Here is a 26,354-nt window from a genome sequence, read left to right as displayed (position 1 = left end):
TGTATAGGTTATTAGATACATTTTTAAAATAAGATATAAAAAATTATACAAAAAATAAAATGTGTTAAAAATTATAATGTTTTAATTTCAAGAAATGGATAGGATTAAAAATAAAAGAAATTTAAATTTAATATGTACACAGGATTTCTTGATATGATTTAGTGTTTTCTCTCAAACAAAACAGGAAAGGGTTTATCTTTAGTTGGTTGAAGCCAATTGTCTTCAGAATACTTCACATTATTTTCAGCCTCAATGACGTGGAAAGTATACGCGTGTCGGCTCTTTTGTGAACGATTTTGTTCACTTTTATGCACCACATTGCCATGAATAATAATACAAGTACCTAAAAGAAAGATATTAGATTAAATGAATATGTGGTTCCTTTACTTTACCTTTGCGTACGAGTAGTGGAGTATAACTTGATTGTGGATATATTGGTGCTGGCCGATCATAAATAAGTAACTGATTTGCTTCTTTATCTGGATTTCGTTTGTAAAGACGGTGAATACCACTTTTATGTGACCCTTTTATAACTTCTAAACATCCATTTTGATTAGTACAATCTTCGAGTGCAAACCAAAAACCAATTACGGAATTCGGTTCAGTATGTAAAAACCAAGAATCCTGGTGCGATATAACTTCGCCGCCAATACCTGGATTCTTATATATATACATGCTTTGGCAAACAGCCGGCTTATTGAAGTTCAACTGCCAACAAACTTCCTTAACACGATTACTAAATGTTATTTTGTTAAAAATAGGATGTTGAACATGCAAGTAATGCCCAACTTTGTTTAAAGCAATCATAGGATCTACCAATAATTCACCATTTTCACCAAAAGCACCCTCTTCAAAAAAAAAGCGAACTTTATCACCTGAATCGAGAAAGTATGTTTCTTTGCTGTGAGCATCTTTTTGATTTACTGTACTGAAAACTTTCCGATTTTCTTGAGGTGCATCCAAACAAAGAGCACGGCCGGCTAAATAGAGTTCATCGATTTCGGACGGTGTAAGGAAATCTTCGATAACAACAAAGCCATTTTGGTTTAGCTGAAAAATTCAATTTTTAACAAAATTAGGTTTTGGCTGTAAATGGAATGTTTATATAAATAGTCTCTTCGCTATTCCACATATAATGTTTGAGAATGATTCAATCAAAAAAAAAAAATTGTGTTATTTAATTACATTGGAGAATTTTAATCGAAAAAGTTTAAGTTTTCGAATCGACCTTCAGTTCAAATAAACATCTAATCTTCGTTGCTAATTAATAACAATCTTAATTACTTCATAATATATATTCTGCATCTAAATAAACACATATCACATAATTCTATACTTCTACTAGTCCGGCTACGCGTTGCTGTGGCTATGGTATACATGAAATATTACAATACTTGTAAACTATTTGTTACACTAAAAATATTATGTGGAAATAAAAGCGAAAACGTTATGTTGAATTTTGAAAATGATTCAGAATTTTCCATTTGGCATTTTACTGAAAATTATTATTTTTTTTAACACATGGTTATGTTTAGAAATATAGATTTTCATTTATGAATTATTTTACTTTTAACATTCATGTATGTATTTGAACCATGTTCCTAGCAGAAGATTAGGTAATATATAAATAGGTTTGTACAAACATACATATGTATGTATGTAACTGTTTTTCGTCCTACGGTTAATTTAACAATTAATAATATTTTATACAGCAACCAATCCTTCATAGTATTTTTATGATTTTCATCTTACCAGTTTTCTTTAAAATTGAAAATGTACTAACTGGGTAATTAGCATCAGTTCATGTACAATACCTCACATCATTGTGAAATGGGATGGTAGTTTTCAATTTTGACACAGCACGAAAGATTTTTAAAGCAAACGGCGAACTGATGTGAAAATATTAATCACTTAATTATAACAACTTAAATTGTATGTACAAACTCTGCTTATCTGCTCAGCTTTGGATTGCTCTTAGCTACATTATCACATAGCTTATTTACTACATTAGTGATAAACAGAGGCGTCCTACACATGTACTCCAGTATATAGTCCTGATATAGTATACATGTTAATGTTTGTACACAAAATTGAACTTTGAATTTTATTGTATATTTAATTTAGACGAAATGTATATACAATAATTAGGTTCGATTTTTTTTATAGCTGGACAATTGTAATAACATTTTGATAGTTTGGGACTCCGATTACACAACGGTTGTATCTCATAATGTTTTAAGCATAGGGTTTATTGTAATCGCAATCCAGAGATTTTTCAACTACTGTTAATTTGTATACATATATACAAGCATGTATGTATGAATGTTTGTTTTGTTAAAAATATTAATTAATCTCCTCAAAGTCTTTTTAACAGGTAATACAGTATTTGGCTTAAAACTTAACATGTGTCACTCTGTCATAATTCCTTTAATTGCGATATAAAAAATAAAGCTAGATAGATAGAGCTGAAATGTCAAAGCCCAAGTAGGTCAACAGCAACGGCATATTTGCTCTTTTCGACGGTACCTAATCTTCACTTTAAACGCAAATGTGTTTCAATTAAGCAAATTTATAGGTGTTAGACTATATTAAAATCACGCATATAGTGTTCACATTGATACCTTTACGACTTCGATATGCCAACGCTGTTTACCTTTTAAAACTCGTATTTGTTCTTAAATGAAATTTCAAAAAAATTCACTTTGCTTTGGCTATGTTATACAATACATTGAATACACATATAATAAAGTATTCAATATACTCAAAATATTACTTACGAATTAAGGCGAAAACTTTATTGCCGGTATACGAATTTATGGGATTGTACTTGAAATGTGCGGCTCAAAAGTTTAGGATTTTACCGCTGATGCCGATTTTTTAAAGAGACTGAATATTAATTCACACGTGAAGACATGTATTTTACAAGCTTCTATAACATATTATATATTGAATATGAAGAAACTATGGAACACACTTTTATTTATGTACATGTCTTAATTTTTATTTATTTATATAACAACATAGTGGGAAAATAAGCAACAAACGAGCTACATCTTGTATTGACACATTAAAAATTTAAAAAGCCTCATTATTAAGATGTGGATCCTCCCTATTTTTATCGCTAATGTGCGACGTAGTGCTGTTGTTTCGGTATTCAATGTAATATTTGTGAACAACACTATAAACCATGAAAATGGGTGAAAAGCCAGTTTTTAATTTAATTAATACTCTGTAATTTCTACTTGTAATCCAGGTTTTTTCATACGACTATTTCCTTTCGTAAATAATTACTAACCACTTTGTAGGAGATCGGCAAATGCCAAAAACCAAGTTTATTTTTATATTTCTTTGATATAAAATTTTACCATTGTGGTATACATTTAAAGAAAACAAATATAAATGTAAATTTTGCCGTCACTAATGGCTGCATCACTCCCCATTGTGTAATTCTCGTATTCCCCTTTTATTTCTCTTCTAACCGATTTCTAATTGCTTTACCCAGAAACTTTTTGATATACCACATTTCCTCAAACATTGTAAACTATTTTTACTCATATTGTTTTAGCTTTTCTTTAAGAAGTGCAATTTGTCATTCAAGCTTGACGAGTTCATCACGAATTTTTTTTGCACTTGAATATACATACGTATTTTCACACTAATTTAGATAAAATACTAATTTTTATAATTCAATTTAATTTTCGCTACTTTAAACGGAACTCCTACTTTTGACGACGCAAGGAACAATGTGAATTTGGTCAAAACTGTTTAAGGCTTCTTAATTATACATACCTTAATAACTATTTTTCCAAACATTCCTAATTAGATAAATGTGCAAATATGTACATATGTAAGTTAACCTGCAGACATCACTTATTCATTTGTTTTACTTTAAAATTGTCATCGTAATGCAAGTTTTAAAATTATTAAAATAACATGTTGAACATACACAGTAGCATTTAAACACGTTTATATGTAATGAATCTTAAAATAAAATGTATAGTGATTGACTATACATATATTGCACATATACACACGTGTGTGCGTACATACCTCGTCTAACAATGTACTATGCATTTTTTGATTTTTCGTTCGCCTTTTGATTGAATCTTTTCTTTATTAAAAACGAATAAATCTTAGTTATAATATTCATACACAATTTCTTGTTTTAATAAGCTTATAACTTTCTAACGTAATTTTCAAATTTTCACAAATATTATGCGATCAGCTGCACATTCAATTTTGAACTGAGTTGAAATTTGTTTCCACTTTTTACTTAACGATTCGGCTTTTTTACAGATTACAGCTATAACGACAATAACATTAACCGAACATTAGCATCACAAGCCGAGTGGCATCTTATGCATGTAGTATACCACCCATACCCATTTGTACAGAACGTTAAACTTGTCAGGAAATATGCGCATTAGTTTACGACTAGAAGTTCGAGAACTAGAACAAAACTTCTTGATTCGTCAACATTTAAAGAATTGCCAATCGAAGATGACTACAAGCAGGTTATTTTATTTGATGTTTAAGTTTTTAAAAAAAACTGAAACTGGAAATTTTAATATAATATAATACCGCCGAAATGCGGTAAATCTTCCGTACATTATAACATAAAATCTTATAAATTTAAAAATATGGAATTATTTAATTTAAAATTTAATCCAGTGAGATCATGTAATTAATTAGTTTTATTACTAAATCTAGTTCCATATTCTAGATTAAATTGACTAACGGATTACAATGGAACTATTAAACTAAAATATGTATTTACATATATTGTATTACTATAATATAATATTAAATGTGTTTTTAAATTTGAAACTTAAATTTAATATTTAAACACATGAAACATGAACAATGATATATTGCATATTATTATTAATCTCACTGGAGATCAATGATATCAGTCATATTATGATTTTGTTATCTAATTGGCTCATTATTTTCAAAAAAAGATGGGAAATACAACATTTTCAAACAAAAAATAATAATTCAGTTGGATAATTGACAACTTTGTCTTGATTCACCACACAATGGACTTATCTGTTGTCGTTTTACCGGATATTCCACTCTGAATAGTGAAGTTGATGATGGACATCGATGTTTTTGGCTGATAATATAACACGCGTACTAAGCTCGATTATAGTTCTGTGCATTGTTTGGGAAAACTTTTTGCACCAATTCCAGAAGTTTACTGTCAAAGTGAAGGTGTTGAATGTAGTGTTACCGGCAGAGTTTGTATAAAATTACCAGACAATGAAATTAATGCTTTGTTCTGTGATTGCACCCATACTTATGACAGAATTAAGCAATGCGTTGTTCTGGAACCAACTGCGGAAGATTTTTCTGAAGAAGTGTCCCCGGTTCTTCAGAATCAAAGTGTGTTTCTCTTGTAAATCACGTTCGAAAAGGTCGTTTGCAAGTCGGTTCAGAGCAGGCAAAATCAATGTCTAATTATATACGTCCGATGTGAATTGAATGTCCGTAATAGTGCTTGTATTTTTCCCAAAAGTCCTTCGCCGTTGCATTCCATGTGTATAATTTCGGTACCTCAGAATGAAGTAGAGTCTTTGCAAAAGGATCATCTTGGCACAATGAGTAAAATGCAGTTAAAGTTGTTGCCGCTGGAACCAATGCTCTTGCACGTACTTTATCTGCTGTGAAGTACACGCGCTGTCCATTCTCAAAATGCCCCGCCAAGTGCATTACTGTTGAATGTCGTTCAAGATAAGATGTGTCATACTGCTTCATTGCTGCTAATGTAGCGTCCAAGTTGATATTTGCTGATTTCATCAATTGGTGCGGCAGCATTCCCTACTCCGAAGACTGCCATGTTCTATCTTTTGTTGACATATTTGCAAATGTATTTGATCGACTTAACTGAATTGCAATACACAACATTAATGTGTGCTTTGAAGTTATTTGATAGCAATGGTTGATATAGCACAACCCAACGATTATCGACTACGCCATCAACGTTTCGTACTTTCCGAACGATGGATGATCGTCGACGATAGAGTGGGTATCCGTCATTGCCAATGATGGTATCAGATACCAAGTTTCTTGGGTGTCGTTTCGTGCATATCCCATCAGACATGCATGGTGAATTGTTGTTGAATGCCCCACATGGACCATGCATCATATTTTTGGTAAAGACGTAGAAAAAGTCTGGATCAATGTCCATATGGGGTATTTCTGCTAAGATGATCTGGTCAATTTGATCTGGCGTAATTTTGTTGACCAAACCAAAATATGTGCACGCAGCATTCCTTTTCTCTACCATTCAATGGAATACATCCAGAAGTGTCTCTTTCCAAAAACGTGATGCTTGGTAATAAAATCCATCAAAGATTAAACTTTTTGTTTAAATACGAGTGCGGTAATGTCATGGCGGTTTGAAGATGATTGTCGAGCTAACAGAAGTTCTTTAATTTCATCCCATATTGGATTGCATGTAAATGTGATGAACAAATCTGGCCGATCTGATATAAATCTACTTCTCGCCAAAACAGATTTGGATACTGCAATTCGTCGTATAAGCAAACAGTTTCAGAGACTCGTTGAACGTCACGACTTCTGCGACGAAGAATTTTGTCGCGCAATTCGAATACTTGGCCAACCATGACGTTGGCCACTTCATCGATTACTGGTCCATTGAACTGTCTTTCGTGTTTGCCAACGGATCTTTTGTCTGCTCGATTTACAACTGAGTAATCATCGGCTGGCATTGGTTGAATGGCGGTTTTAAAGAACTTAACTAATTTATTATATTGTAAACTTGAAGAAACTTGTGATCTGCGTCCGGTAATGGTAGAAGCGATCCGACACGATTATAAATTTGCCCTTGGACTCTGATTGTTGGCATGCAATTTTTGCGCACGATACTCGGTGCATAGAACGATGTCTTTTGAAAACATGAATTGAATTTGCGAATGTTTTCCAAGAAATGCTTCGAATCACGTGTAACAACTGATAGCAACGTTGATAGTGGTTCGAGTGTTTCGTTCTTAAATTTGAAATTTGTCTTTTGATCCAGCTTTATAAGAGTTTTTAGGCACCACAACGGACCAACGTTTAAGCTGTCCAAGTGCGATCCTTCTTAGGATCGACCTCCTAACCTAACCTAATCTAGCAAGTTGTTGTATTTATGAATTGTTTTGCCTTTAACCATAAATAAATACAAATTATCCTATCTCCGTCCTGTAGTTCTTAGCTACCACGGTTCTTGAGTTCTAAATAGTGTAACTAACACGACTTTCTTTTATATATATAGATTTTACTTCGTGTTATCTAAAATTAAATATTTCACATTACTACATACTCGAAAACATATGTATATTCAAGCAATTTTATTAACAAATAACTCACTGACTCACATATTCGGCGTACGGTTCGTTAGAACAACGAAAATCATTATATGTAGTATAATATAATTTTACATATTTTCGGCATTAAATTATAGTATATTCAATATTATTCGTTTTGCTAAGATATCTTACATTTTGACCAATATATACAGTATAAAACCAACCGGATGTATGAAAATCTTATACTACGTAAATTATATCTATTTCTGGCATTACTACATATTATAATATTAACAGAAAAAGATGCCCTCTGAGTTTCATTAAGGTACCACACATACCAGCACCAATATATGGTATAAGTAGTAAAGTCAATCGGACGTGTAGTCCGATATTGACAATTTTTGGTCATTTGGTAACCGCACTATTCGGTGCTTGATTTGCATACTGGAAAGTGAAAGAATCGGATCGAATTTAAAATTGTGTTATATGAGAAGTAGGCGTGGTTGTAGTGCGATTTCGCTCATTTTTGCACTCTAACCTAGGAATGGCAGTGGCGTCATTTGTCGATAATTGGTTGTACTAACTGAGAAATATTCATTTTTTTATACATATTGTATATAAATGATCAGGATGACGAAGATTTTAATCGAACAATTTGTATTGCAGCTATATACTATATACTATAGTGGACCGACCTGAACAATTTGGTTGGATATTGGTTTTTTTCTGTAGATGAGCTTGATTTTGATCGATCAGTTTATATGGCAACTATATTATTTTCCGATATCGGCGGCTCCGACAAATGTGCTGCTTCTTATGGAGAAAATACCATAAATGTAATTTGGTACAATGAACGCAGAAGGAAGGGGCATAAAATAGGGTGATAATCCCGCCCACTTTATATATAACGATTATGTTGAAAACTACTAAAGTGTGTGAGTCACATAATAAATACTTCAGAAGCATTAAATTTTACATTCTATATGGTAAGGCATATACATATGTAATATAAGAATCTCAAACTTCCGGTTGAAGATAGCCAAATTAAATGAACGTATAATATAATATTAAACCATAGTTTCGTTTTGAAAATGAGTGAAATCGGCTCACGAATTACCTCAGTTCCCATACACTACCGTTAGTCAAGCAGTCTTTATGCTCACTATGTAGGTGTGTGTATGAATTATATTCAAAAAAATTCAAAATTGGTCTATCTATGTACGCCGCTTGTCAATTGGAACCACCAGATATATATTTGGCCATTGTACTTGTTGGTAGCAACTGACCATATAATACCACTTGTAGACATATTGCCCATTTGGTCAATTACGATTGGAGTTTCTTGGAGGCGCCATTGCCACTCGACACCAGCACTGCACTGCTATCCGCATATGTTGCCTTAATTGCAGAGCCAGAGTTTCTCATAAATCAGGCGAACGGAGGGAGATCCCTATCTACAGTATATTGAGACAATTATCTAATATTTTCGAATCGGAGTTCTACAATTTTGTTACTAATGTCAAGCTACTGATTAACACCGGTATGTGGGCGGATCAATGTTTTCATTATGCTTTACGAAAGCGGCCTTACTGGTTTACATTGGTATACAGAATTAACGTCTTAAACAAGTATATATGTATGTAATGTACATATATACTTATAAATATACTAATTCACTGGTAGCCACAACACTATTTTTATCAGCATCTACAACAATCATCAACCAAAGACAATCGACTATATTTGTATTTACACACCATACATATTATACATACGTATTATTATATAATGATCATTACAATGATATTCGTACATTTGTGTTTAACTTCATTTAAAATCAGTGCCTGCAAAGTGAAACCGTTTTTTATACATATGTATAAATATGAAAGTTTATATGTATGGACAACTTTTTATTCTTAATTGTTTCGCCTCTTTAATTCTTCACTAAATGGTGGACTTTTGGTAGTTTAAATTATTTACCTGAATAGCGGTATTTACAAACATAAGTACATATACACTTTACATGCCTCTGTTTTGCACTTTTAGAAAAGCGTGTATGCAGCCTCCATTTTTATAAAAGTGAAGTGTTGGTTGCCGCCTAACTTTATGGTAAAACTTTACCTTTGCACCAATGTAAGTAAATAAACACATTTCTCTTGATGCACTTTACATCTGTTGGGTCAAAAATATCAATATTACTATAAGCTCCTCAGTAAGTACCAGTACCAAAATGCAAATCCAGCACCTTGGTAACAATAACATTGTGTTGTATTAACTATGATTGAAATTACAACAGCAGCCAAAACTATGAATATCTATTGTTTTGGTTGTATGTCTGCTTTCGAGTCAGTCAAGTAGTTTCGTAGCTTTGGCTATGGCTAACCGAGTCTGGCCAATACGTTTGATGTTTATTACGGTTTGACTGTGAGTGGCAATCGGACGTGTTTAAAAGAGCAGTGCGGGAACTTGTTCGCTTTGCTTCATCGGAATTTTATCCATTTATAGACAAAAACTTATTTCATACATATACTACATACAAAAAAATATATATTTTGCTTGTTTCTTCGTTGTTGTGGTGAGCATCGATTGCTTCCGTGCTTTAAGTTAAAACTGGTAAAAAGTTGTTTGAATATCAAGAAATTTGCAAATTAGAGATTCATAGCCGAATCTTCCTTTTAATACTTTCATAACAATCCAGTTGGGTAAGAAAGGTGGCTTGTGAGCAAAGTAAACATTTTTTTAATGCAACTAAGTGACTTTCAAATTGAAAAAAAATTAGTTTTGTTTTTTGTTATCCATATTACGCCTGCATTTACATCCATACTAAACTGATATTCTCTTTTATACGAGTAGTCTTCAATGTTTCAGATATACAAATTCCAAACGTTCTTAATTGAGAAAAAGCTGTGAATGTGCCGCAATTAATGTATCACAATTCAAACTGTCGCAGTACCAAAATATCGTTTCACCAATTCTAATATGGCTCCGCTCATGCAGATTCTTCTAAAAGCCTTTATTGGATTAATATGCGTTAGAGGTGAGTATTCAACACTGCATTAAAACACAAACTAAAAGTTTTACATTGTAGAATTGGAGACTTTAAAAATTTAGAAATGGAAAAATAATACATAGGAATATCCTTATACATAGGTATATATTATAATATTTTTAGTATATAGTCAACCATGATTCATTTAACATTGTCTATCGCATAAAAATTTCATCTGACAAAGCAACAAAAATTACTTACCTTTCCATATGTACGCATTTATTTATGTATGTAAACTTCACAGACTTGCATCACCTGTTTGCAAAGCCATAGTTAGTGACATTGTCGATTACTTTACGCTCCCGCTAACAAATTCATATTGTTGCGATAGATGTAACGATGCGCTGCACATATTTGGTACATATGTCTGTAACATACTTATATGTATATACATATGTATATTTTAAGGTATGTACATGGTAACATACTTTTACATTTACACATAGATGAGAAAAGTTAATTGCGTTTACGCTTATTTCAATTTGATTAGCATAATACATACATGCATATATATGTGTGTATGTATTTTTTCCTTGGTTCAATTCCGAAGAGAGGTCTCTGCATGTACATACATAAATTTTGCTAATGCTACTTCATCTGTAAATTGTAAGTTGAGCTACTGCTGAGAGGAAATCAGTGGAAGTTTTTGTCGGTTAGCCATTGGCTATTCGATTTGTTGATCTCGTCTGCATGTCTTTTGTACCCTTGTTTCAAGTTCGCATATATAACAATAATACCAAAAAAACGGAAAATGTTGCGAAAAGTAGGTCACAAGCAGTTTGATGGATGCGCGACTACCGTCGACTGAATAAACAATGGTTACGAGACGACGACCTGTGCAGTATTTTCTGTGCGCACTCCGCTAATAAAAATAAATACGTATGTATAAGTTTATGTTTTACTCTGGCAAACGTTTGTACTATGACAAAATTATGCTTATTCTCTGTATAATTTTGTGCATTTATTATATCTTATAACAATATAGTAATATAGAAAACTAAATACGGACGAAACCGAACATCAAAACCACTCGCAAATCATAAGTGTTTAGAGATTGAGATACATCACGATTTCAGGAAAATTTTTTAAAAATGTATTGACTTCAAAGTCTACTTTTAGCCCTTTAATTACATTGGAGCTGGGAAAGATGTTAGGAAAAGATGTTAACTGTTATTACAATAACACAGTTAAGAATAATTCCATCCATTTTTAAGGAAGGATGCCACATATGTATGTATGTTAGTTGTATTATATGCGGTATATGGTATATATTTTTAAATCGTTTGATGATCCTTGAGTTAGCTTTTCCAAAATCAAATGGATTAATTAGACATAATTTAGATGAAGAATTTTAAAATTATATCGAGAGGATATTGTACCAAATTTGATTTGGAGACAAGAAATTTAGTCAATTTCTGGGTTCAGCAGTAGCGACTCAACTTATATATAATACAAAAGGATGAGTCCAATAACAAGATCACCAAGTTAAAGTTAGTGATATATGTATGTTTTTTACATCGGTTTTTACTCCCCTATTTCGATTGATTTTTACATTGGGTGCAAACTTAAATCGTAAATAGTGGCATCAGTTGGGTGGTTGCCCTAAAAACGCATAGTTGAGAATTTACCATTACCAACCATTAACTGTTGGAATCTTAAAATAAACTTGTTGTTTTGTTTAAACAGAGGCGTAGAAACATTTACCGGTGTTTGCAAAACTTTATAATAAAATATGTTGATAAGTGCCACCTCCATTAATCCCTTTTCACTGACACTATTTAATACAACTTTAGTAGTTTGTCAGATATGTACCTATATTTAACCACACAAATTGAGCTTAATTTGTGACTTACTTACAATTATAGCACTTTATATTCTTACGATTAACAGAATTTTATGGATGTCCGATTGTGCAGATCTGCAATACCGTTACAAACCGGCGTATTAACAGTTTCTTGATAATTCTCTCAATTCTATTCCATATGCATGCAAAATTATAAAACGAACTAGTAAGTCATCGGAACCATGTTTTAAAATGAAACCTTTTTTTCTGTCAGAAAATTTTGGATTTCATTAATTTTATCTTTAATCGTATTATACCGAATACTAGGATCTTCATCCTTATGTTTGACATGGTATGTTAAGTTTGCCACGAAGTTTGTAACACCTAGAAGGAATATATATATATATAAATGATCGGCGTTATGAGTTGTTCGTCTGTCCGTCTGTATATACGCGAACTAGTCTATCAGTTTTTGGACTACTGATCTGAAATTTGGCACACGTCCTTTCTTCCTAAAGAAGCTGCTCATTTGTCGGAACCACTATATAGCTGCCATACAAACTGATCAATCAAAATCAAGTTATTGTATGGCAATTTTTTTATTGTGAACGGTATTATAGCTTCGGTGCAAATGAAGATAACGTTTTTTCTTGTTTTAATTATCATCAGGACCTTTCAAATTAGCTTTATTCTCGTCATGAAATATTACCAACAATAGAAGTAACTCCCCCTCAAAAATTGTGAACTATTGAGGTTGCGGACATTTTCATATAACATGTATATTAAAATATCCATGTTTGTAGTTGGTTATTATCTCTCACTTATGCCGAAGTTTGGAAAAGTATCTCACTTATGTTGGTTCAAGCCATTAAATTAAGATACCTCGAAGTCTTAGGTATTAAATTTTGAAAGTAAAAAGAAGAAAATTTGACTACTGATGAGTTGGTATGGTCAATAGGAAGCAAGAGTTTGGCATTCTTGATATATTTGCATGCTTATAAAAATAATATAAATATATTACCACATTTAAATATAGCACAGTAAACAAGATTACATGTCAATAAATCTATGGTATTAACATGGAGGATCCTTTAATTATTTTAATCATGCATAGGAGTTATACTCACACATACAAGTATAACGCATTATATTCACACATGTGACGTGCAATGTATATTTTATTTAGAAGTGAATATTGAGTGTTTCCTCTAATTGCAGGAAATATTTAGAGACATGAGAAAAATTTATAATACATATACATAGATATTATTTAAAAAAGAGGTACGGGAAAATAGGGTTTTAATTAAAACCATATACAAATTTCATCAGTATATTCGTTTAGTCATTATTAGTTCTACAGGCATGCTATTTTATTTTAATCTTTTCAGTTAACATCCTAGTCAGTGCTTCATTTCCCTATTATGGTACAAAAATCGGTGCATTAACACGACTACACCACGGCGTTTCAGGAGATGTATATGCCGTTGATTCTCGTACATTATTTATTAAAAACTTTAATTATGATGGCGAGGCACCAGGTAAATTCAGATATACATATACAATATATACACTTACCATATAATGTGAATATAACCAAAATGGTCTGATGCTCTTTTATTAGTACAATTTTTATTATATCTTTATATATTGAATTCTGTACACTCTCAGAATACATTTGAATTTGGTTGGAGTGAAAATAATAGAAGTAAGGCAAAAAAAGAAAAAATTCAATACAATAAGATATATAAAATATTTCGTATTCATCATTTAATATTTTCGGTTATATATGCTAAAGTATGTCTTTGAATTATAATTTGGGTGGTTTGAATTTCGGATATCCCTAAAATCACGGATAAAATATTGCTTCCCTAATGAACATCTTAGCAAAAAGCCTAAGAGCTTAAACGCTTGAGCTTTACGATTTTTTGCCAAGTATACATTTTTTGCTGTTTTATGGCTATTTTAGCTCTCATTTCTTAACTTTATCGAAAAAAATTAAAAAATTTCTTTATATATATTTTATTATATTATATATTTATCGAAAAATCCTGCACGTTTGCAAAAATATGTGCTAGTTTGAATAAAAATATTTTTTATTAAAGGTAATTTTTTAACGCTTTCTTATTTTGCAGAGGTTTGCATTCAATATTAATATCAAATGTAATTAAATATTCCATGGATTATTTTTTTGACTTACTGCATCATAATTATTTACAATTTTATACAGCGGCGTACTTCTACGTGGGAAGCACAGCAAAACCTAGCAACGAAGGAGCCCAACGTCTAAGAGATGAGCGAGGTGGGGTTACTGCTCTTAATCGACGTTATCGTAACAAAGATATAACATTACCGCTACCTGATGGGAAAACATTACGTGACTTTAAATGGTTTTCAGTTTGGTGTGATGAGTTCGCCGTAAATTTTGGTCACGTTTTTATTCCAGCTGATTTGGATTTTCCTCGCCCTCAAAAAATTGCATCTTTAAAGGGTGTACATGCTGTGTCCTCGGATAATATTGTAATTGTGGATGCACAAACGCTTTTAATACCAAACTTTAGTTATGATGGTGAAGCACCAGGTAAAAATGTCATATTTTAAATATTTTAAACCTTCAGTCCAATTTTACGCGAGATTTTCTAAATTATTTTGTTATTTAAAAAAAAAAAGATTCATATTAACGGACACGTATTACCACGTAGCAAAAAAGAAATGTCAGGTCATGAGGAAGTGCTTAAATTGTGTTTATTTTCTTCTTTACGCAGATGCCAAATTCTGGGTTGGTCGCGGACACCGACCCAGTCCTCAAGGTCTACGCATTCCCGATGAGAATGGCAAAGAAAGTCCACTACGGCGCTATGATCGCAAAACTATTGTGCTCACTTTACCCGACGACTTAACAATATTTGACATAGGACACTTTGGTGTTTGGTGTGAAGCTTTCACCGTCGACTTTGGTCATGTTCGTATACCGGAGGGATTAAACGTGCCACCATCACTAAAAATGCTTGGTATTAGCCCGCAGGTAAAAAAGCACGTGCATGCATAACGTTTAAAAATCTGATTACGACGATTAACTAAATATAAGAAGTTGGAAGACTACACAGCTAAATATTTAATTTTCTATTTATTTTGCTAATTTAAAAAGCAAAAGTCACTCATCTCAAAAAATATAAATATTTTGACTAATTCATGTTTTGTTGCAGAAATTACATTTATATGTACATGATAAATATTTACTATCCTATTGCAAGAGATACGACAACACACAAGACCGAAATACTGAAATTATTCTGACTCGAAAATATTTTAAATACAATACATAAATATGTATGTATGTATATATAAAATTTCTTGCATACCATACATATGTACATATGTGGAAGAAATAACGCTAATTAGTAGAATGTGTATATTTAATTATATTAAAAATACACATTTTTTTATAATCAACGCGCTATCGTATATTAGAGCAGGTTGATTTATGGTACAGGGAGCCAAAAAATTATTCTACGGTTCATTCTGAATAGCTTTAAATATGAGAATATGGGTCTAAAACCGGTTTGGAGCCAGCGATTTTTATGGCGAAGTTTATCTTTTAGGGATTATAAAAATTTCTTCCTCAGTTTTTGAAATATCCAAATGAAATTTAATACATAGGTGCATTTTGATATTCTATTGATCATTTGTCGGATTCGGCCAAATCGAACAACTATATTACATATATCCCCTACAACCGATTATTCAGTTATTTTATTTTCTGGTATCTTGCCTTTAATTAAGAAGGTAAAAGCACGTAATTTCAGAGAACTCTAATACATGTTAAAAAATCGGAAAACTATATAACATAACTCGTACCACATACAACCAATTATTTAGGTTTTTCCCGTATAATGCTTTCATTTAAAAAGCTATGAGCTTAGCGTAATTTTGCAGAAGAGACCTTTAATATATACTTAACAATGACAGTAAAAATATAGAAAATTGGACAACTATAACATACATGTATCACCTATTCAGCGAATTATTCAGAAAAGACAGAAGCGTTTTTCCTCTCTCTTCGAGTTTTTAATTGAAATTTATAATTCATAAAATGGAAAATATTTATCGGCTGCAAGATCAACTTTAAAAATGTTTATGAAAATACATTTAAAACTTATTTTATGATTTTTTGTAGAACATTTCCCGGAAACGCAATCTTATAGTAAAAAAAATCGAGCGGCTCTGTTGTACATAAACTAGTCGTCATATTCATAGATTCATATTATTAGATTCTTTTGGTTCTTTCAGATCTTTGTTAATTTACAGCTTAGATAATTTCTGCCATTATCCATTGTAACGGTGTATGCATACAATACATATTTGTTTTGTTGGCATTTCACTTTTTACAAAATTATTAGATAGGACTAAGTGGAATTGTTTTGTAACAAATTTGATGCATTTATTATTTTAGTTTAAGGCGTTTTTATTTAATCTATTTATTTTTCTACTATCATGATTATTAGTTTTTTCTGTTTGCGCGATGTTGACCTGAATCACAGTTTATGTTATCTAGAACATTGCTTAAAATTTGTTGCCAATATTTTCTTTGTCTTAAAAAATATTTTTAGATGTCAAACTTTGTATATGAAATCAATGTTCATAGTTACTGTCAACAAATTTTTGATAACACACATAATATGTGGTGCACATTTATCATTAATATGAAGACGAACATTATGGTCATAACAAATATTTTGTTATATTTGCGTACCTGTGACGATATTTTTATATAATTGCAGGCAGCCGATAAATAATCAAACCTATTACACTTAGTACAGTACATTCTAAGAGCATAGCTTAGTTTCTCAACATTGACTCTGAAGTGACATTTTGACGTTTCCAAAATATTTCAGATGCGGCTCTGCATTCCCAGTGGTATAGTTTGTTCGATTCGCCACTCTAATTTCATTCAAAACTGACCGACCATTAAAACGCACAGCAACTTTTCAGTACAAATTAAATGATAGCTAAACGAAGATAATTTGAATTTATAAACAGGAAGTAAACTTTGTACAAGATATTTTTAATAAAACTTTTAAATTCGCTGACATCACTTTGAGACGATCTGTATCTTCATGATGAAGCAAAACTGCTAATTGTCTGATTGTAGATTTATCATATCAGTTTGGGTTGGTTGCATTAATTACTAACATACTACTCAATGTATTGTTTATTGAAGCAATGACGACATTTACATCAGTTGTACTTGGTATGATATTATATAGAAAAATTAAAATAACATATTTATAATTTTAGAATGCACGCATGCATAAGTATTTTGAACTTGCAATTACAAAATTAAAACAGTCGTACCTTAGTTTTTGATTAAAGTGTTTTCAATATTTTCTTGTACTCCGTTTTTATATCCGATTAGCTTATCCACGGTCAATAGTCACTAATTTTTTCACGATATAATATATTAATTGTTTTCAACAATGTTATCTCGTTTATTAACATTTAGTTTAATTTTTTTTGCTCTTATTTTTATGGACTGTTTCATGTAACAACATTGACTACCTACTTTAATTAATATAGGGTGTTTTAGAAGTACATAATTTCTCGAAGTTGCCAGCTGCTAGGCGAACAAAAGAAAAATCCAAAAACTTAATTGATGAAGTTTCCATCGATATTTGTATGTAGCCTAGATGTACTCTTTGCTAACAGCATTCATTTGTCAAAATGTATGCAAGTAAATTTAAAGAACGGTTTTTGAAAAACGGAACTTATCATATACATACATTTCCTATCACAACTTGTAATTACACAAAATTGCGTAAGAGGAGATAAAGAATGCACTTTATTTGAACATATGAAGCATGATTCAATTATATAAGGTTATGTCGTTACCCCTAAAACAACAATTTGTTTTGTTCTCCTTTTATTGTGTGCTCTCCTGAGATTGTAAAGTTACCAAAAGCATCAAATGTAAACATGAAAGACATCAGAAAAACATAAAACAGTTTATTTGATATTAATGATTAAAAATATTTTTGTTAGAAGTAGCATGTTCTCTAGTAATACAATCTTATATCTATATGCAATTGGATCATGATATGAAGCCACAATAAAGTTATCAAATCTTTATGTCTACATCAGGATTGCGTTTTTTTTAATTCCAAAATTTTGGAATAAAAATTAAATTTTTATTTTTAAAAAATTAAATTTTCATTTTTGAATCCCGATGTTGAAGTTAAAAATTTAATTTTCATTTTTTAATCCAAGATGTTTGGGATTAAAAATTGAAATTTTAAAATATGTTTTTTGATTTGAATGAACGCGAAAAAATTTTAATTTTAGAAATTCTTTTTTAATTCTTAAAAATTAAAATTAATTTTTAATCCGGTTTTGTGATAAAATTTCTTATCTTTATTTCTTAATCCCACATTAGAATGTTTTGTTTCAATCCCGTCTTTGGGATTTCAAAACAAAAATATATTAATTTGGGATTAAAAAAAAATTTATTGAAATGTTATTTAAATTAATTGTTATTTTGCAAACCTGCTCAACATACAGATCTATGTGTGTATGTATAAAAGGGAATTATATATATGTACATGTATGAAAGAAGAATATTGTCTAAACCAATATGTTTTAATTCTAGATATTTACGATTTTACTATAAACCGTAAACTTTGAAAAATGGAACTTTAAGAATAAAATTCGAACCTTAAATTTAAAATGTAAAACTTAACCTACTATTTAAGATTTTTATCTTACTGATATACAAAACAATTCATCCATCCATATAGATGCATGCACATGCGTACGTATATGTATGTATATGATGTATAATCGTTGTTTGTATTATCTATTGTCAATCATTGCATTTGATCTGGTTTTTTAGAAGTTATAGGTTGAGAAATATCACCGTGAATTCAATCACTTAATTGCATTGAAAGCTAAATTGTAAAGGTTTTATATACATACATATGTAAAAATGTAAACACAACAATTTATTTGTGCAAAATCCACTTTCATAAAACCCCACACTAAATTGTAAGAACAATATGCTTAATATTGTTTCCCAGTAATATTGTAATTTTATTCATTAAAAAGCCATTGAGAATAAATTATTTTGTTTCATTAATCCTTATATAAATATCTGCGTGTGTAACTCCCTAATGTCTGTTTAGAAGTATTTGCATTTAAGCCGCATGTGTGTATCTTGAATAAATTTTAAAATTCTATATTTAAAATAGCACATTTCAAGGATGTATATAAATGAGTAGCTAACGCATTGTTATAAATAAACACATTATTTTTTACTTTTGTATTTTGGTATAACTGCTATGTTATTCATACATTTATTTATTTTCAAATTGATGTTTAGTATGATTAGTTTCAATAAAGCTTTCTTAAAATTATTAGAAGATTTTCGTTTAAAATGAGGTTGAAATTAAAATATTCAAACAATGATGAAACTATATGTATACAATCCTATCAAATATTTAATTGGTTTTTGGAAAGTTTCTCAAAAACATACATATACATATATATATATATATATATGTTTACCATTATGTTAAGCTCTATTCAAACGAATGAACAGCTTTAGAAATGAATAACAGTGGGTATGTACAAAGCAATAAGCAGTTATGTTTATTCTGTAGCGTTGATGAATTTGCAGTAATAAACTTGAATAAAGTTTTACTACATTCGACAACGATTAACTTAAAGTTCAGTTATTTGTAAAGAGTTTATACATGGTTTGTTAAATTTAATTCGAAGTGCTCATAATTTGTAAATACATACATACATATGTAGATAAATGTATACTATTAATAATATATGTATACCTTGAACAAAAGCGCATATGTATGTGAATATGGCTACTTTATATTTCGAATTCGTTTAATCTAATTGAAGTTCTTAACATGTATTTAATTTCATCTTTTGGCTCCCTACTTTTGTACTACTTAAGGGTCAACAGAATGGTAATCACCCGCATACTCTAGTTATGGTGTAAAGTCAACTGATACAGCTGCACATTTGTTTTGTCTAAACATGAAAGCATTCTGTCAGTTCGCTTGTATTCACAAGATAGGTAAAAAAGATTTGATTTTTATAAAAAATGAGGATCAAAACATGTTGTTTTACTTGATACATTACTTTATGGAAATTTAAAAAAACGTGTTAATTAATTTCGTTTAATACAGACCTCCACTAAATTTGCCAAAACGAAATAGTTTAAATTCGTTGTGTAAACTAATTTTTCGTAGCAATTAATAATAATTAATTTTAAAATCAGATAACTAAAAGTAGTTTTACTTGATGGATTATACTATGTTATTCAGTACTTGTTTATTATCTACAATAAAGTTAGCACTAAAGTCGAATAAATGGGATATCATATAGAAAAAATATTTAGTTAAACCATCTCTTCCTTATATTTATTTTACTTTTTCAAAATTTTTCAGTCGAGATTAAATTGTGAAGTTCTGTATGATGATTTAGCATTTGAAGTGAGATGGGCCGTTGCGGGTGATAGTATTGTCATTCAACTTATTGCGAAATTAGGTAAGTTTATATAGAATATCTATACGTACTTATTTATATATAATTAATAAATTAGTTCACGAATGTCAAAACGAAACGTTTTTCAGAGTTTTCGACGGAAAATATTTCATAAATGCATTTAATATGCTCCGTTCATTATGTTTGGGCTCTGTTCCTACCTATAAAACGTTACAGATGAAAGCAACACCAAAATTATTCAGTTTAATTTTGTACAAGAGAGTACCTGATTAAAGCGACATAACTGTTATTCTATCTCTATTTAAGTATGCCAGTCTATGTGATTTATACTATCTGTGTAATTGGTATAAATATTTTGTTTTTCTGACTTGTTCAATTTAGGAGAAGATTTTCCAGTTGAAAACTAGATCTTGTTGACGTTTGCTTTAAGATTAATTATTTTGTTGTTACGCTTCTAATTTTCAGAGAGAGAAAGAGAGAGAGACCTATTTGAAATAGATATATGGCAAATCTTCGTATTTCTAGTGTTAATAAACTCAATTAATATTATTTTATGACATACATACATTTTTGGCCATGGATTCAAAAAGATTGCTATACTCGCTATGGCTATCAGGATCAGGAGTAGCTTCAGGATTGTATGGAACAAGATTGAAAAGAAATCAATAGATTTAGTTAAGATAATATAACTTCTGGATGTCGCGCATGTCGGTGGTTGATTTTAAACGCGTTCAATAGTCTTAATACTATAATTACTTAGCGTTAGTTTAGCGAAGTGGTTTGATCTGGAATTATGAATATTTCCGCCTCTTCAACTCTGGTTAATAGCTCTAAATGACAATTTTAAGACCTTTAAATTTGTTTTGAGCATTGTTCGTCAGTGTAATAGAGCAGTAAGTTAATAAATGCATTTAGTTCTTACTCATCCAAAATTAATTATATCTTCCTTCGAATGTCCCTTGTGCTCTTGTTATGTAAATTTGTATTGTTTATTTTACTTTATTTCTTTATTTTAAATACAATTTACCTCTACTAACGCAATAGCTAAATTCGAGCTAAACTCGAATTAAAATATTTATACTATCGACTGCTATATATCAATTATTTTATCTTAGATGATAACGAGTACATGTCCTTCGGTGTTTCTAAAAATCGTGAGGAAAGCAAAATGATTGGATCTGATGTTGTAGTTGCTTGGGTTGAAAAAGATACTGGTAAAGGTTTTGCAGTGGATTATTACTTGAGCGATAAATCACAATGTTCTGGTGGACTTGGTGTATGTCCAAAAGTTAATATTGAGGTTAAGTATTGTTTGACTCGTGCTGTAAAGTTTTAAATAAGCTAATATAAATTTTCATTAAATTCAAACACAGAACGGTACAAACTCAATACGTCTATTAAATGCTGCATGGGTAAATGGATATTCCATCGTCACCTATCAAAGATCTTTGCAGTCTAATAGCATATTAGATGTACCGATTTTATTAAATCTGTCTCAAGCAATCGTTTGGGGCATCGGCCCACTTAATGAACGTAATGAAGCCTCATACCATACATATTTTACACGGTATTCTACTCGAATTGATTTTGGTCGGCAGCCCATATGGAACTGTCCTTCACCTGAAGGCTCGAAAACAGGTGGCGAAAGTGATGAGGATAATGATGATGTTAATCAACAAACTGATCTACCGAATTACTCAACATATAGAGTAACTTCAAGTTCAAATAATACACAGTCTGAAGAGTTTTACAATAATCGTCCACAAGCCTTGCAAAGTCCAAGTAGACGCCAGGAGACGCGACCTTTACAACAAGCCCGTCCTCATCAGCAACCCATTCCAACACCAAAACCTACTAGCACCAATGGAGCCTGGGATATTCCTGCTATACAATGCTATGAGCCCGAAGATGGTGTATTTTATGCACAGATGGGTCCCACAGGAGGAAAACATGGCTATTCAGCAATAACAGGTACACTTATCGATACATATACATAATGTCATGCTTTACAACTTGTTTCTTATTTAGGACATGTTGGTTGGGGTATATCATGGTATATAAATGGATTACTTATACCAGAAATTAATGTTGTACGTGGCAAAACTTATACATTTGTGGTAGAAGGTGGTATTGATTCCGATATACCTGCAAAATACCACCCATTCTACATTACCGATGACCCTGTAGGTGGCTACGAACATAAAAGGGAGGAAGAAAAAAAGGTATGATATACTTGTTCATAATTTATATTACGAATAAATAAACTCTTTGTTTCAACTTTAGTGAGAATCAATAGTTTTTCATCTTTTCCATTATGTTGGTATTAAAATTAAAAAAGAAAATACCATAAGAAATTTTTTTATTAAGAAAAAATTCTTACTTATGTGTTCTCAATCTTTACCCTTTTTCTTTAATATATAGTCCGTTCGCATATTCGCTGGTGTACATCGATCTCGTTCTGGTCAAGTGTCACCGACTGGAGTTGGACGACTTTGCAATTGGACTCCGGATGTTGATGGCCCACCTGCAGATGATTATCAATCGTTCGGTGCTTATCAACGTACTCTTACTTTAAAATGTGAACGAGGTGAACCCGGTGTCATAACTTGGACGCCCGATCGTAATACTCCCGATACCGTTTATTACCAGTGTTTCACACATCGTTACTTGGGTTGGAAAATTCACGTTCGCGATTCATGCGATGATTCAGAGTTTTCTGCAACAGCTTCGGAGAAGCACGAAGAGCTCGCGCCGCATATTAATCCTGCTGATGCTAATGCCGAAGCATCGATTCGTCATGAAACCAAGGTCAGCCCCAACGACAATTTTTTATTGAAGCACCAAACAAATTTGATTAAAAACCATAATATGAATGGAACTCCGCCAAAATTATCTTTTGAAATAACGAAATCATCAGAGATTACTAAACTGATTTCAGATGGAATCCGAGCTGCTGAAGCTCTCGAGCAGAGCATACTGAAAAACACAAACACCAACAACGCAAATATCAATATCAGTACCCTTCCAAAAATTAAGTATAATAATCCCAAGGATTCTATGGAAATTCCACACACAAACACGCAACATCAGCAGCAATCTAATATCAAACCAGTGGCAAGCATTAAAACAAACACTGTTGGAACAATTTCTCTTGCTGAATCACCACAAGGAACTTTACAATTGGGACCACTTATTTCTACAGCAGTGCCAGAAATATTACATGGCGAAAATTATGTCAATTTGAATCAAAAAAAATCACAAATATTTTCACAAGCGAGTTCTAAAAAAACATTATCATCCACATCATCAATTCCTCTAAATCTTTTGCATCATCATTCACAACATACACAATCTCACAATCATTTATATAACCTTACTCATATTCCAGCACAAAAACCCATAGGTCTATCAGAGTTTCTTCGACCACCTCAGAACGCTGAACTTTTACATGCCGTAAAATTACCAGGACGCCGTCCACTTCTCAGGCCTCTCAAGAAGTTGCCATCTGCTAAACCTTTACTACCGTATTTGCCTCAACGTGCACCCCAAATTTCTATACAACCTGTGCCACAACCATCCGTTATAGTGAGCCATTACCGTAAGACATTTCCTGGACTTTTAAAAACATTGCTAAATGAAAAACCATTTCCGATTCAATCTGTAGCTGCTTCCGTATTATTGCTTGGTGAACCAACGACTTTGAATGAACATCGGAAAAATGAAGCGTCATTGGTACATACAAAAACAAGCTCCAGTATACCTGTACCATACAGTGACACCGTACCACAAGAATCAAATACGACTATTGTTTTTGTTAACAATGAAAACCATACAAATTCAAATAATCATGATCAGCCTAAATCAACAAAGGTTAAGAATGGATTTAAGCCCAATTCAGTAGTAATAGAAAGTGGTTTTCGACCAATTATACGAACAGATGGTGGCCCTCAACATCTCATCATAAATCAAATAGCTCATCGTCGTGAAGACCCAGGATTGGAAATTGACGAGGTTATGGAGACGGACACACTCTTCCTTACAGCACAAAAAGTTACGCAAACACAAAATTTTGAACCAATGTTTATTCCATCGCCACTTGATAGCACCAATGTAACTATTATTGTACAAAACGTTGTTTCATCTTCGCCAAGTTCGAATCTAAATGAGTTTGGCTCAAATATATCAGAAAATTTCTCTAATAGCGCTAAAATCCACAATTCGACAATAAAGGATAATTTATCATGGATGGAGGATGAGCACTTAGGTAAAGAAGCTATTAACAATCTTGACGCTACGGTTACAAAAACGCCAATGAAAAATGATAAACCTGACGAAAATTCATTGAGTGAGCCGGGAAACCACAGTGTGTTTATCGAAGATATAATGTCAGAAATGGAGCAGATCGATGATGAAAATGACCGAGAAGCGCAAGCTGCAGAGCGTATAGACACATATTATCTTCCACCAGATAATCGCAAGATCCAACATTCCAGTTTACCAAGCGGCGCTGTTGTTACATTTGACGGGAAATCCATAGTAGATGGTAATTTAGTGTTGCCACCCAAATTGGAAACTTTTGAAAACACAAATCCGAGGCGACAAGCACACGGTCTCTCCCAAATCGAACAACTCATCAGAAGTACACCTCAAGTCCAGCCGTTTCGAGGAGAAATACCACAACCAGTGGTCGAGTTTCTATCGAATGAACGTTCACGAAATCAAGTCACCGGATCCGGTGGTGGGGGTATGGTAGGAGTAATAGGTTTTGAGAACCCCGGTCCATATTTACCTTTGACTTCGCTTTCACCACCACGAGTTCATTCAACTAAATTACAATTATTGCACTCATCTACTTACAGGCAATAGCGTAAATTAAATGTAAATGGTACCCAAAAAACCACATTGAATTTAAATGACTAGAAAATTATGTATACATTTTATACTAGCAGAAAATACCAATTGTTGGTTAGTTATATATTCTAAACCGCATTAATAGCATTCCAAAGCCAAGTGAATTAATCACTATTCTAGAACTTAAATCTCTTTTGTACCCTAAAAATGTTTAAAACTAAAATCAAGCACTACAATTGTGCTGTAATTAACTAAGTATGGCTGCCAATAATTTCATTACTAAAAGTTAAATTATAATGAGGGCAGTTTTGTCGACAATGCGTAAACAATATAAGTATACATACATATGTTTGTAAATGTATTTATGTATGTTGTACTCACAACAGGAGAATTGAGTTTATGATGTATCTGCCCCATGGCAACATGCGATGATTTGAATAAAAATGATATCTTGCTGAAACTAGACAGAGGCTGAAAATCGACATAAAGAGCCACAAGTCAGAGAAGCACACTGAGGGCACAGCTGACCATAAATTGCTTCAATAACGAATACTGACTTGCGGATCCAATAACAGAAGTAGTTGGTCTATCCACTGCTTTTTCGTGAGGTAATAACTCAAAACTTGTCCATAATAAAGACATATCAATTGTCCAAACTCTGTCGTAAATATAATATTATAATCTTTCCTGTTTTGCTCTAGGGGGGCGCATCGCAGATTCAAAATTGCTTTTTTAGTAGGCGAGTATCATTCGATTTTCAGTATGTAAAAGTACTGACCATTCTTTCAGGCAGAAATTACTCATTCGAGGAGTTTAGTATTGCAGATGGGCTATATCGGGCCAT

General features: G+C 31.9%; 2 protein-coding genes across 11 annotated transcripts; one reads left to right on the top strand and one right to left on the bottom strand.

Moving 5' to 3' along the window:
* Nucleotides 1-60: 60 nt before the first annotated feature.
* Phyhd1 (Phytanoyl-CoA dioxygenase domain containing 1) lies at nt 61-4,248 on the bottom strand. 3 transcript variants are annotated; one of them, XM_036357524.2, is made up of 3 exons: nt 4,051-4,248; nt 403-1,050; nt 61-343 (listed from the first exon to the last, which is right to left on the bottom strand). In XM_036357524.2, exons 1-3 carry the CDS (start codon nt 4,072-4,074, stop codon nt 233-235), a joined length of 783 nt encoding a protein of 260 aa, XP_036213417.2. In that variant the 5' UTR covers nt 4,075-4,248; the 3' UTR covers nt 61-232. The 3 variants fall into 3 exon arrangements, with proteins under 3 accessions (XP_036213417.2, XP_014088085.3, XP_036213416.2); XM_014232610.3 differs by having other exon boundaries at nt 393-1,050; nt 4,051-4,247; XM_036357523.2 differs by lacking the exon at nt 4,051-4,248 and adding an exon at nt 3,790-3,929 and having other exon boundaries at nt 393-1,050.
* Nucleotides 4,249-9,717: 5,469 nt separating this feature from the next.
* Nucleotides 9,718-26,183, top strand: Skel (DM13 and DOMON_DOH domain-containing protein skeletor). 8 transcript variants are annotated; one of them, XM_070106125.1, is made up of 11 exons: nt 9,718-10,015; nt 10,182-10,350; nt 13,534-13,683; nt 14,373-14,723; nt 14,908-15,167; nt 20,602-20,701; nt 21,775-21,959; nt 22,033-22,630; nt 22,688-22,881; nt 23,081-23,467; nt 23,598-23,690. In XM_070106125.1, the coding sequence occupies exons 2-11, from the start codon at nt 10,293-10,295 to the stop codon at nt 23,637-23,639; spliced, it is 2,325 nt and encodes a 774-aa protein (XP_069962226.1). In that variant the 5' UTR covers nt 9,718-10,015; nt 10,182-10,292; the 3' UTR covers nt 23,640-23,690. The 8 variants fall into 8 exon arrangements, with proteins under 8 accessions (XP_069962226.1, XP_036213287.2, XP_069962225.1 ...); XM_036357396.2 differs by adding an exon at nt 24,324-26,183 and having other exon boundaries at nt 9,721-10,015; nt 23,081-24,257; XM_036357394.2 differs by having other exon boundaries at nt 9,720-9,888; nt 23,081-26,183.
* The last annotated feature ends 171 nt before the right edge of the window (nt 26,184-26,354 follow it).

This window comes from Bactrocera oleae, chromosome 2, assembly GCF_042242935.1.
Source record: "Bactrocera oleae isolate idBacOlea1 chromosome 2, idBacOlea1, whole genome shotgun sequence".
In the NCBI taxonomy this organism is placed as follows: domain Eukaryota; kingdom Metazoa; phylum Arthropoda; class Insecta; order Diptera; family Tephritidae; genus Bactrocera; species Bactrocera oleae.
Note: the sequence above shows the minus strand (reverse complement) of the source record. Positions and strands in the feature narration are given on the sequence as shown.

Coding starts and splice junctions, on each gene's coding strand:
- Phyhd1 (XM_014232610.3), bottom strand. CDS start 4,074: ATGCATAGTACATTGTTAGACGAG. Junction 1,051..4,050: donor ATAGTACATTGTTAGACGAG/GTATGTACGCAC, acceptor TGAATTTTTCAG/CTAAACCAAAATGGCTTTGT. Junction 344..392: donor TCCACTACTCGTACGCAAAG/GTAAAGTAAAGG, acceptor TCTTTCTTTTAG/GTACTTGTATTATTATTCAT.
- Skel (XM_036357394.2), top strand. CDS start 10,293: ATGGCTCCGCTCATGCAGATTCTTCTAAAAGCCTTTATTGGATTAATA. Junction 14,724..14,907: donor TTATGATGGTGAAGCACCAG/GTAAAAATGTCA, acceptor TTCTTTACGCAG/ATGCCAAATTCTGGGTTGGT. Junction 21,960..22,032: donor GTCCAAAAGTTAATATTGAG/GTTAAGTATTGT, acceptor ATTCAAACACAG/AACGGTACAAACTCAATACG.